The 16,735-nt window shown below is 36.5% G+C and overlaps 1 protein-coding gene across 8 annotated transcripts in view; it reads left to right on the plus strand.

Annotated features, from left to right (window-relative positions):
- The window catches only part of BEND5 (BEN domain containing 5), an 878,609-nt gene that overhangs the window by 35,979 nt on the left and 825,895 nt on the right, over positions 1-16,735 (plus strand). For 5 of the 8 annotated variants that reach the window (XM_072932490.1, XM_072932492.1, XM_072932489.1 and 2 more), the window contains exons 3-4: positions 10,177-10,301; positions 10,453-10,506. In XM_072932490.1, the coding sequence (XP_072788591.1) occupies positions 10,177-10,301; positions 10,453-10,506 (179 nt within the window). The remainder of the gene's footprint in view (positions 1-10,176; positions 10,302-10,452; positions 10,507-16,735) is intronic. The other 3 variants (XM_030278790.4, XM_030278788.4, XM_072932488.1) reach the window with 2 other exon arrangements.

Below are 16,735 nucleotides of genomic sequence, written 5' to 3' on the forward strand. Positions count from 1 at the left end.
GATGCTATTCACATTCAGTATTTGTGTGGAAAGTCTATCCTTGCAGTACCTTTTTCCAAGGATTTTTTAAAATAAGGTAAAGAAAGTTTCCCCTATAAACCCAGTAATTTATTAGTTAAAGAAGGTTCTTACCCAGGATCCATCTCAAAAAGCAAGATTCTTTTATAAGGCAATACCTGGAACCTTTCCATTAATACTCTTTAATAAAAAACTTTTGATTTTATTTACAGCTGTGGTGACTTTGAGAGGTCCTTGAGAATTTAATATAACTGTAGGTCTCTGATTAAGGTCTCCATCTATTAATTTTTAGTCAAGTGTCAGTGTGTAGTTATACTTTGGAAGGATTCCCCTGGAAAAATGGTGGTTTTGGGTATAAGGTACCAAACTAGGCCAAATGCAGAATTGCAGCATTACTGTGCAGTCATAAATCAACAGGAATATCCTCTCTTGTAGGATGAAAGAACTTCCTTGTCTTTTGCATTACAAGAATTCTCAGGGTCTTTGCAAAATGATGAATATATTGAGTAGGAAGCATTACATAAGTAGCACTGTGTGATGTACTAAAGTATAACAAATATGCAGCTTTAAACTTTTTAAAACCATTTTTAGTACTTTTTTTTTGCACACTTGTGCTGTTAGGCAGCAGGTATATATGAGAATGTTTTACATCAGAGGCTGTAGAGAGCGACAGATTTCAGTGGTGTGCACTGAGCATCAGGCCCTAACGAGTCAGTATTTGGAACGTGTTTCTGTCTGTGACACACCAGTGATGGTACATCCCACTGAGGTACTGCAGCTCCTGCTCCCTCATCTGCCTTGGCTGGTGGTTCCTTCCGTGGTTAAGGCTGCAGACGTTGTTATAATTTATTTATTAACTCATTAATTATTTATTTAGGATAGCACCCATTATATGCTAAGTGACTTCCAAACAGAAATTTCCCCAAATGCTTTTCCTTTAAGAGCTGTGCTCTGAAAGATGTGGTACAAGCACAGCCATGAGAGACTCATTTTGGGAGCGCATGCTTTGTTAAAGAAAGCTGAGTTTTGTGACACTAATGCAAAACCTCTTTGTATTCTGATTTTCCTTTAACAAAGGTTCACTGCTGTGGATAAATAACTGCCCATCTGTCATTGGAGGCCTTTGGGGAATTGATAAAGAGGGAGCCGAGAAATCTGTTTTTCTGGGGATTTGGTGGATTTGGTGTAGTGGGTGTGTGATGGCCATCTTAGGGCACAGGCCTCTGATTTTTAAGCACTCTTGACACTCCTACTAAGTTACTGCTTTACCACTGCCAGCTGGTGTGTTTACATGATTTTGTGACTTTTTGGAGCATTTTTCCTGCAGTCTTGGGCAGTGCTGATATTTCTGTAATTTGTAAGACTCACACAGATGTAGGAGAAGGAGTCAAGAGCCTGACTCCATTTTATTAATCCTTTACAATTTCCCTATTTGGTGAACATTGACATTTTATTCTCTGCAGCACCCGGTTTTTTAGGTCCTTTAACTGAAAGCATTAGTTTTTATTGAAAAGGGCAATTTTGAAATAAGACTCCTTGGCTGCAAATGATTAAATATCAATCTCATTTGATCAAAACGATTGAGTTCTTGCAGCAAGATTGTATTGTATAATTTCTTAATACATATGTGAGCCTGCTGTTTACACAATGGTCTTTGCAGTATTTTGGGATATCTATTACTTGTATATTATGCTATTTTGCACATAGTAGTTGTTGAGCAATTGTGATCACTAATATTCAGGAATACTTGTTGCTGTTTTTTACTGTGCTCTAAACTGGCATCACCAATAAGACTGCTCTACTTAATGAACATCAAAAGACAGAAAATATTCCAGTTCTAGCTGCTTGTGTTGTCTTTCTAAATTGCATTGTTTATTCTTCAACTATAAAATAAAGTTGCAAGTGATGTCAGTAGGTGGCCTTTGGGATTAACACATGCTAGAACTTTACACTCATTTATAATGTGAAATCTCTGTAACTGTATCCTTATTGCAGGATCCTCAAGCCTACTTAATACATTTTAATCCCTCTATTCCCCCTTCCCCTTTGCCCAGACATCATTCAAACACCTGTGACCAAGAGAAGTATTTTTTTCTGAAAGGAAGAACTCATCCTAAATCTATCCATTGCAGCACTGCCTGGACTCCTAGACTATAAGAAACTTTTTGTAACTGTTTTTAGTAAAATAAATCATGGCACTGGCCACCTCACCCTTCCTTCTTTTATATTCAATGAATATATTTAAGGTTGATTATGATTCTCTCCTTTTTAAACGAGTCCTTCTTTCTTAAAGGTTTTAAATTCCCTTAATTTTCTGTGTGGAAGACAATTCTGCCTCCTACTCTAATTCAGATAAAAATTCTAATTTATAAAACTCCTGTGGGTGTTTTAGTCTAGGCCACACATCATTAATATTTCTGCAATTTAATTCAATACAAAGGAATTAAAGATTTATTCATTACTCTTGTTTGGGACCACTGAGAAGCAGTAACTGCATTCCCAGGGCTTATGGGCCAAATGCCCCCAGGAAATGGATCCAGTGTTGAGAGGAAAAGTATTGGAGCGAGTGGAACTCTGACTGTGATCCTGAAAAGGTGTGGAAAATCAGATCAGGCTCTCACTGTTATGAATTAAGATCAACACCAAAAGAAACAAATAAACCAGTAAAGATCCATAACTTATATACTTTCCCCAAACCAGATCAATACAGTTTATTTTAATGCAGTTTGCATAGATAAACAAGAAAAGTGTAAAGCTGGAATTTTCATGTGCTCTCAGTCAGAATTAGATTTTATGACATGGTCTGCTTACAATAAAAGCTCAATCAAAGTTTCTCAGCCTCTGTGAGCTCTACATCCTGATCTACTCTTTGCAGAGATGGAACTTGGCCTGTTACTTTAGTTGCTACTAATACCTAAGTCATTGTTCCCGTTCAATCTTTTTCACAAAAACTACTCATCTACTGCTATTTGGATGTCACTATTGATAAAAACTTAAAACATTATGGAAACAACAATTTCAACTTACTTCATTGAGAAGGGAAGATAGAAGAGACTTCAAGTCTGAAGCATCCAGCTTTTCAAGCTACATACTTTTGAAATGCTTTGCCTATCTGATATTCTTGACCCTTTTTCAAAGGAAATCTGGATTTTGACCAAAAGTGGAGTCGCGAGCATTGCTTTGATTTCAACAGAAACATCAGGTTTTTAAAAGAATGCTATACTGGTGAAGAGTACTGATAGATTTTCTGCAGAACATTGATTTAACTGTGGCAGTGAAGATGCTATTTTGTGTTGCAGAGCTTGATATGTGCAATTTTAATAATTTAAACTATAATTTACATGCGCTGTATATGATATTGTCTTATTTTTTCAAATCGTGCTTTGTGGTTTCAGGTATCTTGAGCTGACATATGGGCATGAATCTAGGAGATGATGCAAAACTGTCATGGGTTTTCAGAGATCATCCCTATTTCATTAGATTTGTTTTCCTATTTAGAAATCAAATACTATTTAGAAGTTCTTTAGGACTTATTGCCAAACTATTTTTTATGAACTCTTTTCACAGGCGAAGACCATAAAGCAAGTGGGAATTTACATCTGATATTCCTAGATGCACTCCTTTCAGAAGATATCTAATCTTTCACCAGAGAGTTTTTACAGATCTCAGTCCCAGTAGTTCCTGTTCCATTTAGAACATATCAATAAAATCTCTTTGCATTAGCATCTCAATGTGTTTTATGATCTGTAAGGATGAATTTCATAGAGCTTATTACGTATTCAACATTTTACCTTATTTTGGGAAATATGGAGTTGTATGAAATATAGATTAATACTGTTTGGCTATCTTGGACTTGATCCCAGGTTCAACTGGTGAAAATGATGTATATTCCAATCTGTTCCTTGGTTGTTTTTGTTTAAAGAATTTGTATAGATTGAAATGCAGCTGCAAGTGTATTAGTGATTTTCTATTGCTTACTTGTCAAGATTTTTATTGTGTGGATGAAAAATAGCATTTCAAAACCTGGCAGCATATTGACAAAAACAGAAGAGCACTTTGTGTAATTCTCTTTTGAAAAACTACCTCTTTTAGAGACAGAGATTGCCTCAGCTACTTCCATTCATATGTATCTTGATCAATAGATTTATTGATAGCTTTTAGCCAAGATTTAATTCTTTTTTTCTCCTCAGTTCACCATGGTGCACACTTTTCTGAATTAAGAAACTAGAATTAGGCTCCTATAAGCAAGACATACAATATGCAAGTGCTCTAGGTGTAAAAGGAGGCATTTGACCTTTTGTTGCTAATCTGTGACAGGTGCAGGCTATTTTCTTCCAAATGGTGTTAATTTTCATGTGCAAATCCACCCCCTGAAACCTGCATTCTCTATATCCACCACAGGGGAATTGGTGGTCATCATGAGTACTGTAATGGACAGCTGAGAGGGATAATCACTGATATTTCAGCACATTTATGCTGGCGACTCAGTCGGGTTTAGTGCACTTCTGTTTTCACTGCTTATTAGGGAGGCTGAAGTTAGTTATTCATGGCCGGACAAAAAAAAAAAAAAAAAAAAGTGTCTGAGAAAGTTCATGTGCCGGGAACAGCGCATTGTTACAAATTAGTTTCCTTTACCATTTCTGGCAAACTCATTACAAAGTAATCGCGCCCCGCGCTGAAGTGCACTTCCTCTGGGACCAATAACTGTAAATAAGCAGGGCTGCAAGCTGGCTGATAAGTTGTTGTTCTGAAGATAACGGTCCTTTTTAGCAGAGTGTTTGACCTTTTTCTTTATATTGCCTCAGGCTTGTCTAAGACCCTCAAGGTCTATTTTTCATCTTAAAAATTCTCTGTAGGCAAGCACAATGTGCGGTTTAAGAAGATTTTAGGATTGCTTAACATATCTATATTTTCTTTTCTAGCATTTTTATGATAATTGTTAGAATGTTTAGTAACTTTAGCTAGCATTTTCTTCAGCAGGTTTTCTTTCTTTGTGTAAAGTACACTCTTTATTGATGTAGGAAGCAATAACATTAATATTTTATGAGGACTAAGTGTGTGTTGCATGATTAATAAAATAGTATCATTCGGCTTTTTTCTGACTTTTAAAGAAACTTGAAACATGCTATTGACCCCTTTCACTATTCACATTTTGAGACCATGGCACTAAACATTACTCTATGAAGTAATTTAAGTAAATATAATTAAGAATTTAAGCTTGAATGATTAAAGGAAAGTATGTCTCCTCTTTTCTCAGTATGCTAAGAGTATTGAACAGAACTGTGACTGAAAATTGAGCGTGTCCTAAAGACAAACCCCAAGGCTAAGTGAAAGTCAGTTTATAGACATTTGGGAATTTGATTTGTTCACATCTTCCCATCAGTTTAAAAAGATCTGTGCTAATATTTCTGTAAAGTAAAATAATAATCGAAAAAAATCCCCGCAACTAATTTCAGAATTCATATGAGAGAAAATTAAAAATGTTTTGCAAAATTCTGGCTACCCTAATAAATTACTTGTTTTCCTTTTAAGATATAGTCAGAAAGTCATTTGACATACAGATGTGCACCCAAATTATTAAAAATAGTTAAACAAGAATTGTCTTAGAATGCCAGCCAGTTCAGATTTTATTGCTCATAATGTTATTGGGGTTTTTTTCCCCTTTCAGGTCACATTACTCAATCAGTTCATTAATCACACATGTACCTTAAATAATATTAGTATCTTGTGTTTTATAATGTTAACCCTCAGAAATAGTGGTAATCACAAGATATGGAGTGATGAGGCTTTGGAGAATGCTGTATTCTCTAATATATACAACTTCTGTATTTATGGAATGGAGTGGTGATGAGTTCACGTGGGCATGAACTCAAAGTGAAGTGAAGCAAACCTGATGTTTCAGTAGTGTGAGACTTTTCCTCTGATTTTAGAAGAATATACTTAACCAATGAGGTTGTGAACAGACTCTTTTACTGATATCACAAGTGACCAGACTAGCAATGTACACAGAATAAGAACCATGCTCATGAAGGGTCATACAGTAGTTGTAGCATGACTGAAAACTGTTGGTAGGTACATTGCACAAAATTGGTGCTATGTGGCTTTCTCTTATATTTGTCACAATTTCAGCATAGAAACTGTTGGCTGCAGGTACTGCAAAGTACATTGTATGCATTGTGGAATTACACAGAAATTCCTGGGGCACAGGAGGAACTTGCTGTCTATTCACTTATTAAATTCTTTTCTCTCTTGCTATATATTTAGCAAAAAGGCAAGAAAAAAAATACGGAATTAAAATTTATTTTTAAAAAATCAGTTTAGAGGTGGTTTGTACTTAAGAAAAAAATTGTTTATTTTCAGTGTTAAAATGGCTTAATGTCTAAATGGAATGCTGTAAACAATGTTTTAATTCCTGTTCCATAGTTTCTAATGCATGCCACTGTGGCACCTGTGGTATTGGAATATAATTCTCATCCATTAGAATAAATGCATTTCCCATGATTACAGCACTATGAAGGCAGGACAAAAAGCTGTGCAGTTATTTTATGAGATTAACATTGGGAAGTTTAAATCCTTGCTTGGACACCAAGAAATGTTTTTCAGTGGCATTATCAGTTTTCTACAAAACATCTCTTAAAGTGAGGAGGTGTTTTGTTCCTACAGTTCTTGGCTTCTTTGTACCAAAACTGCTGTCTTGTTTAATGACATTGCTATGTGGGCTGAAATTAGGCTGACAGATTGTGAGCAAAGGCTGTGATATTACAAACAATAGTCTATTGAGCACGAGGAACTTGTTGAATTAGTTACCGGAGGCATTAGTGCTCAGTCCAGCCTCTTTAGCATCTGGAAGACAGAGAGGAAATAGTGGGCTAATGAAATGTCCAAATGACACCAAACTGCAGAGGGCTGCAGGTGACAATGGCAGCTGATGGGTGCCTGGTAAGAGGCAACAACTAATAATAAACCAATAAACTCAGAAAAGGAAAAAATAGTTCATTGGGAGGGAAGGGAGTATTCAAATGAAGACAGAAAACCATGCTGGGGTTCCTGAGGAATCAAGCACACAGATGATTATATTTTAAGGGCTCTGCTGGATTTGAGATGGGTTTTCCAGAGCAGACTGGATGGCAGTAGCTTCAGCACACCAGCTCTTCACCATCCATGATTTCCCTGACATCAGTACAATTCTCCAGTGCTAGTTTAGGGATCCTGAGGACCCTGTAAAACAGTTCTGAGTGGGTCATCTGTTCCCCATCCAGTTGAGGTTAGCTTGATGTTGAAAAAGAAACTGAAATGTGCAAAAGGTCAAAATCAAGGTCTCATTTTGCTCTGTTTTAATTATTCACTTAATAATATTTTAGTTTCTTATGCCTTGCAGTACAAGTTTTTAATGGTCTTTGAACTTTAAGCATGAATTTAATTGCTTCTGTGTCCTTCCTTGGGAGTAATTCCATCAAAATTTGCACCTCTGCTCCGTGCTGCAGATAACTTAATCCGTATCTGGAGCTGCTGGGATTGCTAGGAGGCATGTATATTAGTTTATTAGTTGACAAGATGGACCTAGCCCACCATCTGTGTTCATGCAGTCTGCTGCCTTAAACCTAGAGAATCTGCCAGGATCACATGCACAGCTCAGGCTGAAGTGGATTCCCACACCAAACTTTGTACAGAGAGATCTAAATCTGTGACCTGTGATGCAACTGGAATCTAAACTTCTGGGATCAATACCTTGGACTACCTAAATCCTGAAATATCCAAGAACTATTATTATCCCAGCTATGTAATTTATGCATGACATTTAATGAAAAATAAAGCAAAAGAAAGTCACTTAATTAAAAATATTACAAGAGAATAGCTTGGCTTTACCATTCTTATTTACTTTGGATAATAATCTGTAGGAAATAGTAGTTCAGATTTGAGTTCAGTTGTCAATAATGGATGGGTCTGACCCCTGTGGCAGAATGTGCACTTAGATGTGTCAGGGACTTCAGCTGAAGCCAGGAGCTGTGGTGGGTGGGCTTTGCTCACCCAGTGCTCTCTCACCCCCACTCCTCATCAGGACTGAGGTGAAAATGAGGTGAAAAAGCTCCTGGGTCGAGGTGTGGACAGGAAGGACACTCACCAATGGCCTGCACAGGCAAAACGCTCTGCTCTGGGGAGACTCATTTATTGCCAGTTAAAATAGGTTTGCATAGTAAAAATCAAAGAGAAATTAAACCAGTGCCTTCTCCCTGCTCCAGCCTGGGTTCTTTGTGGGTCAGTGCTCCTCCAGGAGACACCAGCCTGCTCCAGCCTGGGTCCTTTGTGGGTCAGTGCTCCTCCAGGAGACACCAACTTGCTCCAGCCTGGGTCCTTTGTGGGTCACTGCTCCTCCAGGAGACACCAGCCTGCTCCAGCCTCTCTGTCCTGGCTTACAGAGTCCCCCTGTCCCTGCTCCTCCTTGCTCCCTGGTTCTCCTCAGGCTCCCTGGTCCCTGTGCAGGATTTTGCCCATCACTGGACACAATTTCACACCTGGGCTGAGGGGCTGGGCTGTGCCATGGGTGAGGCCATTCTGGGGCCATCTGGGAGCGTCAGGAGCAGGCTGGAAGGGGCAGGGGCAGCACAGCCTCTCCAAGAGCCAGGCCTGCAGCCCCACTGCTGGCACCACCATGACACCCACCATGGCAAGTGACATTATTTGGGTTTGGCAGAGGCATTCTGGCTTTGCAATAGAGCTGTTTTTTCAAATATTTCCAGTGCCAAGTGTCTCCTCGAGGCGAGCCCTCAGGAACAGATTGGGAGCGTGGAGCAGGTCTCTGCAGAGTGAAGCAGTGGAGAGAATTTTCTTCTGAAAAGAAGGATGTGGGTAGGAAAGTAGAGGATAACATTAAAAATAGAGAAGATTATACATGTTCCATTAGTAAAGCCAGAAACAATTTAGGATAAGGTAGAAATCCTGGAACTGTATTGATAAACAGAATTAAAAATGTCTTTTTCCTTCTTCTTTTCCAGCCCAGAGCAGCAGATCATCTGAATTTTGCTGCTCATGCTGGTATTGAGCAATGTGTTGCCAGAGAACAGTCCTATTGACTGCAGTGGGACTTGCTGAAGAGGGAATAATTTAGCTCAAATAACCTTATAAATACACATTAGAACCCAACAGTATATTTCCAACCCTAAAAGATATAGCTAACCCCCGAAATGTATTTGAAACCATAAACTCGGGTTTTCAGTGCTTCTTTTTAAAAAGGAATATAATTTAGCATGTGAGCTAAAACATGGCCCTGTCTTACAAGATGAGAGGGGTTTTGGATTGGATCAGGAAAATGTAAAGTCTTATTTTTGTAGTATATAAATGAAATGGACAGTCTAAACCCTGTCTCTAAAAATCTTGGCACACTTCAAAGGAAAAATGCCATTTTAGCAATTTAAAAGCACTTAGTGGGTTTTTCCAGTGCTGAACTTCATTTCTATCACTGGTATGGTTGCCTGCTGAATAATGCCATAGGGGACAATGTAGCTCTGACTATATTTAAAAATACTATTCCATGAAATTCACTGGGAACAAGCTGAAGCAAAATCTCATTTGTGTCTTTGGAAGGAGGTGATAGTGGCTGTAAATGGTAAAGGAAAAGGATTGAGATGATTTTTGAATCACAGAAGAGACGAAAGCTGGACCATCTGTGGGGAGAGAGGGATGCTTAGAGCAACAGCCAGAGTGGCCAGGCAGAAATGTGGGGACCCTTTAATGTTACAGGGACTTGAGCATGGGCAACAATTGGAAAGAAAGAAATCCTAACAGGTGGGAACAAAAAAAGATGTGCAGAGACACCATTAGAATAGTGAAAAAATAAAAAAGAAGAAACAATTAAAAGGATGTTAGGACACATAATTGGAATATTCAGATAAGAAGAGACAAAAGGTTGACATGATTGAATAATAAAAATCTGTCTTGTCTTCTTTTTGGTGTATTCATATGCATGTAGCGTACTGCTATGTTTTTTGTTTTATGACCAAAATGACGCCTTTAAAAATAATTCTGAACTGTTGTAAGACCTATTTTACTTGTCTATTTTAACCAATGGAGGTAGAAGTTTTAAAAACTTTTCTCAGTGTTGTTCCTGGAGAGTTGGTCAGGCATTCATTAAACCACATCCTGTTTCACCTGTTCTTTTAGGGAACCTTGGCCGGGTGGACCACGTCACAGAGTTTGAGTATGACCTCTTCATCAGGCCAGACACCTGCAACCCACGCTTCCGAGTCTGGTTCAACTTCACTGTGGAAAACGTGAAGGAATCCCAGGTAAGGGATAATAAATTACATGGTATGATAGCTTCAAAAATTGCTTATTCCAGTATATGTTTTCTTTAACAAAAAAGATGACACCCTGGCTTTGCAATTAAAAATTTCTTTAAAATGTCTCTTTGTTCTTTGACTTTTTTATAAACAAAAGCAGGTATCAGCAGGAGAGGGTATGACCATGTCTTTCAGCTATCCAAGACAGGAGGTAATTGCAAAGACAGTATAATTTTTGCCAACTAACAGAACTGGTATTAATAGTGGCTGCCATGTATTTGTGCTTTTGCATTCTAACAAAATATGTGTGTTAATATAGGAAAAAGAAGTCCATCATAGCTGTTCAAATATTGTCACTTAAGCTTTCATTTAATACCTGTAGAACAATGGGGTAGCTTTGCAAACAGGCATTTCCCTAGTGACTTGTAGCAGAAGAGTTGCTTGCCAACATGTCCCTTGTGAAAGAGGAGGTTTAAATGTGAAGCAAATTGATAGGCAACTGTTTCACTTATTTTTAAATAATGTTTTTTGCAGTAAAGATGCCCCTTGAGAAAGAAAGTTCCTTGCTATATTTTTTCATTTACTAAAGTTATATACTAATTTTCACATTGAAAAATAATAATAAAAAAATTTCATTTCACTTTTCACATGCGCTTTGAATTTTGTTCTGGTGGACTGCCTTAGTTTGTAGGAATCAGGCTGTCATTTTTACTTAATGGAGATAAAGCCTATTTAGTAAGAGAAAAAAACTGCAGAAACTTGATAGTTGTATTCCTACGAGACTAATATCTTAATGTCCAGCACTGTATCATTCCTGTTACAACTGGAAATCATGAAATTGTTTATCTATCGTCCTGGAGCCTGATACTTTATCAGACAGACCCTTTTCCCTGCTGTGCCTTACTCAACTATGATCAAATTATATAGTCATGAGATGAATGGGAATCTGTCTCAAGGAGGGAAAGAGATCGGGTAGAAAGATACAATATATATCTAGTGCTTACAGGATATTTGTTTTCATGGTTGTCTACATGAAAGAGAATGGTTCCACTATTAAGTTTGACTTGTGAGGTCTGTTTTTATAATGTGTGCTCCTATAATCTTTTTCTCATCTCTCCAATTTCCGTTAAAATGAGACCTGCTTGGACGTAATCTAGTCTGGAACCTTTTTTAGGTCTTTGTACTACAGGCCATGGGCAGCATTAGTCATTGCAGCTCAGCTATATTAAATGAAAGTTAGAAGTTGCTGCATCAAACATACTGTGTAATGTAATTTGTTTTCTGCATTTTGATTATTTTATGTTTTACTAAAAAACAGTAACAAGGAAGCCCAGACTATTCAGAATTGCTTCAAAATGTTGCACTAATACAAATACAGAGGAACTTTGATCACATTGTGTGTAAAAGTAGCTATTTGTATAGCTCTCTATAAATCATTACCTGGATCATATTGTATTTATTTTTGATATATCATATAAGTAATGCATGAAGAAGGCACATCTATACATTTATATATATTAGGTCTGGTTTCAGCCTTTTGGATAAAGACTCACAAAGAGTAGCTACTTTTGTTTTTTATATTATCTATTAGTGCAGTATTTTGTGTTATTAATCTACTGATAAATGAAAAGAAAGACCAATTAGACATTCCAGCTAATCTTACCATCCATCACAGGTTCTTTGCTTTCTTCTGGTTTTAATTTTCTTAAGTCATGGAACTTCCATTTCATATGTCTCAAAACTCTTTTATAGACTCCTCTCACTTACAGTGTTGCTTGATTTTTAGCCTAAAGCTTTCCTTTATTTAATCCCACAATTCCCAGTAGCAATTCTTCTTAGTAATAACTCCTCTTGGTACAAATAAATCCTCATCATCCCTGACTAACATTTATATTTCTGTGAATTATAACATTCCTCATCATTTGTGTGTCAACCTAGCTATCATGTTTGGTTCTTTCAGCCCTATATCCAATATACCACTTTACCTTTTAAGTAATTTTCCGCTTTGTGGCCTTTGGACTTCCATCATAAGTGAATCTTTCAGTCCTTTGATAATTAGCCCAGTTTCACAAGGAAGTAAAGCTTATATGATCACACTGTCTACTTGCTAGCCTAGGTGTTTGTATGGCTGCTGATCCCTCTTCTCTCTTTTCTCCTTCAATAGCTTCTTAACTCTTGGCCAGTTTCAGCACCACTGGACAGGAATTCCTGTAATTTTTGGGAAAACAGGCTGCCAGATGGGCAAGAGACCCATTAGTGTTCCCACTGGCAGACAGGCTATAGTATGAGATCATTTCTTATTAAACATCAGAGAATCCACAGAGGAGATGAATAGGAGAAAGTACTCATTGGAATTTGCATTTTTAAGATACCAGAGAATCCAACCATGAAATCCAAATCCATAGCATTTAGTAATTTTGCTTCTTGCAGAACTTCTTGTTTTTATTATTATTCTTCCTCTTCCAGTTCCTTCAATGTTTTCTTTATAGTGTGGAACTAAAATTTAATGGATAATTCTGAGTATGCTAATCCCAATTTACAGAGAAGGGGCTCGAGTCCCTTTGCTCTGTTACTGCCTCACTGTAGACAGCTGGAAATTGCAGCAGCCTTTTGTTGCTGTATCACTATGGAAACTCAGGCCTAATTTGTTTTTCCCTATCATACAGAAGTCTTTTTTAGAGTGATTGCTTCCTTGCTCCTGTTACGTATGTCTGAGGTTACTGTTGTGCTTCATAGGTAATAGAGCTAAGCTCTGTGCCATTCCTGTGACAGCCCTAATATTTCCAGAATTATTTTTAGAATTTTATTATAAACTTGGTTTATTTGATGTTCACTTCCTGACGTTGAAGTAGAACCAACAGACTTTTTTTTTTAATTTGGAAGTTGGTAAATTAATTTCTTCCTCCTTTTGATTTGGACTTCTACATCAGACATTTTTTTGTTGTCAGTTTTATTTATACTTTTTTAACAAGGAAAAAAGATTAAAAAAAAAGCTAATGCTTTATATTTATAGGGGAAAATGAGCCATCATATAAGATATTTGCAAGATGTAAAATTTGGGTTTTTGGTCTCCTTACATGCTTTTTGACCTTAGCTCAGTTGGTCTGAAAATATGTGAGCTATGATTCTTTTTTGTTACTTGTTTGGTGAATTCAATTAACACCAATATTGGAAAAGAAAAAAAGAAACTGATATGTTTTATGTAAGGAAAACACATAGACTTCTATGATTTACACATATCCATGAAAGGGAGGGTGAAGGAAATAGGATTTGCTGTGGAACACATGGTCTCATGGGCAAAGCCTTCAATTTCTCTAATTATATACGTGTCACAGGCTGCTCTCTGTTCCTGATAATGCTCTTTACAGGGCAGGGTTTGCTTCCTATTCACTTCAGCCATGGCCCTTCAAACATCATCTACGATTTTGCTAAATTTCTTCTCTGCGCAGTCGGAAATTGGATGAACAAATTTCATCTCCCAATTGCATTTCAAGTATTTTAAATACACAGTGCTTCAGGTGCAAGATTACCTCTGAGCTAGAATGGCTTTAATGCTATTACTAGCACCAGTGATTCATTTGAGCTTTTTGGGAGAAAAAGAAATGTGTGTACGTGTGATAAATTATAAAAAATATGCGGGTACACCGATATTGGAGGATTTTACAGGTGAAAAGAATGATTATTGTTTTTGAGGGTCGTAGCCAGAAATTCTTCTCAAGTGCTTAACACTCACTGTTCCAGATACTGTAACCACACTGGAATAAGATGATCTTTGTCCTAGAAAATTTACTTTTGAGCAATTTGAGAAGAGATAAGAGTTAAATACAAGAAAGGGATGAAAGGATTAAAATTATTTGAGGATTTTTGATTTAACACACAGCAGCCATATTATACCACTAAGTAATGCACATCTAGGCCTCATGACAAATTCTGTGTGTGTGTGTACCCTGAGGAGCTCTGCTGTCTGATGAATCATGTTGAGAAATGGTATTTTCACTGAGATTAAAAAAAGAATTTCCAACAGAAGGGGTTTTCTAATAGTGCCAAATTTTGTTCTGTAAGTGTTGATAAACACATTTGGAGTTCTTTATCACAAAGGTACTGACAAAATATACCAAGAAGGATAGAGGAGAAGAATGGATATTTGGCATCTAGGACTTGATCATTACTTACAGTTAATAAATCAATCCAGATTGAGGTTAAAATCAAAGAACCAAATGTTATTTACTTCAAGGCATTCTTTCTGTTACTTCAGTTGCTGTTGGACTGAAACTAGAATTTAGACTCATGAATTTTTTTTGGTTTTTTATGTGTGAGTATGGGCAAGCAAAAAGGATAGCCTGTTCTTCAGAAATTTAAACAGGATGCCCAGGTAAGACATAGATTATAATAACTGGACAATATTATGAATGCATGGAACTGTCATTGTAGAATTTTATGTTTTTTTTGGTCCTACAGTGTTTTGTAAAATATAAAAGGCTGTAAGATCTCTGTTGTCTTTAATTGATTAGATATTCAGGAAATATTTGTTATTGACAGTGGATTTTATAATATGTTCAGGCCTCTTTTTACTGTCCTAAAACAACTCAATGATCCTTCTCAGAAAACTGCTTCTTTATGATGTTACAGCTGTGATTGTTTAAAGATATGAGTGATACGTGTATAGGGAGAGATAATGTCTCTCTTTATACCAACTGACACATTTTGGAGAAACAGGGAGGAAAAGAAGAAAAGCAGGCATAATTTAAGGTACTCAACCTTTTTTCCTGACCTAAGAACTCATTCTGAGCATGTTAATTCCTGCAGAAGCTGCATCCAAAGTAAGATGGAGTGAATATGACATCAAAAGCAGGCTAAAGTTGGAAACAGTTTACCTTTTTACTTTCTTCTTCTTAAGCAGACATGCTCTACTGTCATTTGGGGATTTAAGTTACTGGTATCAAGATGCTTTATAACGTCTTATATTCTTTCCAGCTTCTCATTTGAGAAGACAGATATTTTCTTTACTGTGCATTAAAGGCTATATTGCATTTATCTAGCTTTGGAAAATGCATATGTAAAAGGACATGTTTTTATGAAAGAGTACAGATCTGAAATTTTGAAGTGAATACATTTGAAGTGAATGAATAAAGCATTTTTTTGCAACAATTCCTAACCAACCTTAAACACATAATTTCTTTAGTGTGTTTCATTGCCTATACCTTCTAAATTAATTAGGTACACATCACTCATTTATTAATAATTTACATTAATAATTTAATAATCCTCTTCTGGTCAACTCCTGTAATCTCTCTAAATAGCTGTTTATAATAATTTGCAAGGAGAATCACTAGATTATTTGAATATTTCCTGTTTAGGAAGCCCCTAGCTGTTACCCATCTTTATGTACTCTTATGTGAATTTTTAGCACTGTAGAAAGAGATGTCCAGCTCTTCCTGTAATTTTAGTATTTTAGTCACCATTTACAGGTAGGCAAAACCAGATCTTTTCCACATCCCAGTTTTATTTTGTCATCTGAATTTCTTTTCTTTCCTTGGTTCTGATACTTTTCTTGAAAACCATCTATATTTAAGAGGTTAAATGGGTATCAGTAACCCAGCTGACACTACCAGCTCACATTCCCATTTTGACTTCAAGATGTAACTGCTATAACTTTTCATTTCCTGCCTATTATAGTGTTAGTATTGATTTAGTTAGAGCAGTATCAAACTTTTATTTGTTTCATATGTGAGTGAAATTTTTCTTTTTCTCTTAGCTATCAAATACAGGATTTCAGTTCTTGTGGCTGAACTTGGTCAAGATTTAAACTTTGACGTGCAAACTGCTGGGTTTGTCAGTCATTATCATTCATCATTATCATGTCATATCATATCATGATTTATTTTCCCTTGGAGAAGAGCAAATACTGCATAAAGGTTGAAGTTATAATAATTTTTATAAGATTAAAAAGGAGGCAAGGATGTCTTCAAACATTTTCATCAGGAAAAATTAAGTAAAAAAATTAATGTGAATTAGAGAATGGTTTCAGTGAAAATTCTTTGGTGTTCACTAGAAAATATGAGAACAGTTGAGGAAAATCAGTTATGTGTTTGTATCCTTTGGGATTCCTTTTGGAATTTAGAAGCAGCAAAAGTCTGGATTTTAAGTTGGTTTTTGTTTAATCTGGTGGCTAGCCAAGCTCCTTAAAGCTATATTTGTGTGCATATGTATATTTTACATGTAAACATGTCCATAAATCTGTGTCTATCTGCCAAGAAAACATGAGAGGCTGAGGTGACTGCATTTGGATAATATCTTTTTAGTAACAGCTTTACTACAGGGTAAGCAGATTATTTCTTTGAGTAGCAAATGCCCTTCAACTTGAAAAAAAAGGGAAAAAAAAGATGGAGGCAGAATCATAATGCAAATTTGTAAGACTTTGTGGTGCGGTAGAACCTGGT

Source organism: Taeniopygia guttata, chromosome 8 (genome assembly GCF_048771995.1).
Source record: "Taeniopygia guttata chromosome 8, bTaeGut7.mat, whole genome shotgun sequence".
In the NCBI taxonomy this organism is placed as follows: Eukaryota; Metazoa; Chordata; class Aves; order Passeriformes; family Estrildidae; genus Taeniopygia; species Taeniopygia guttata.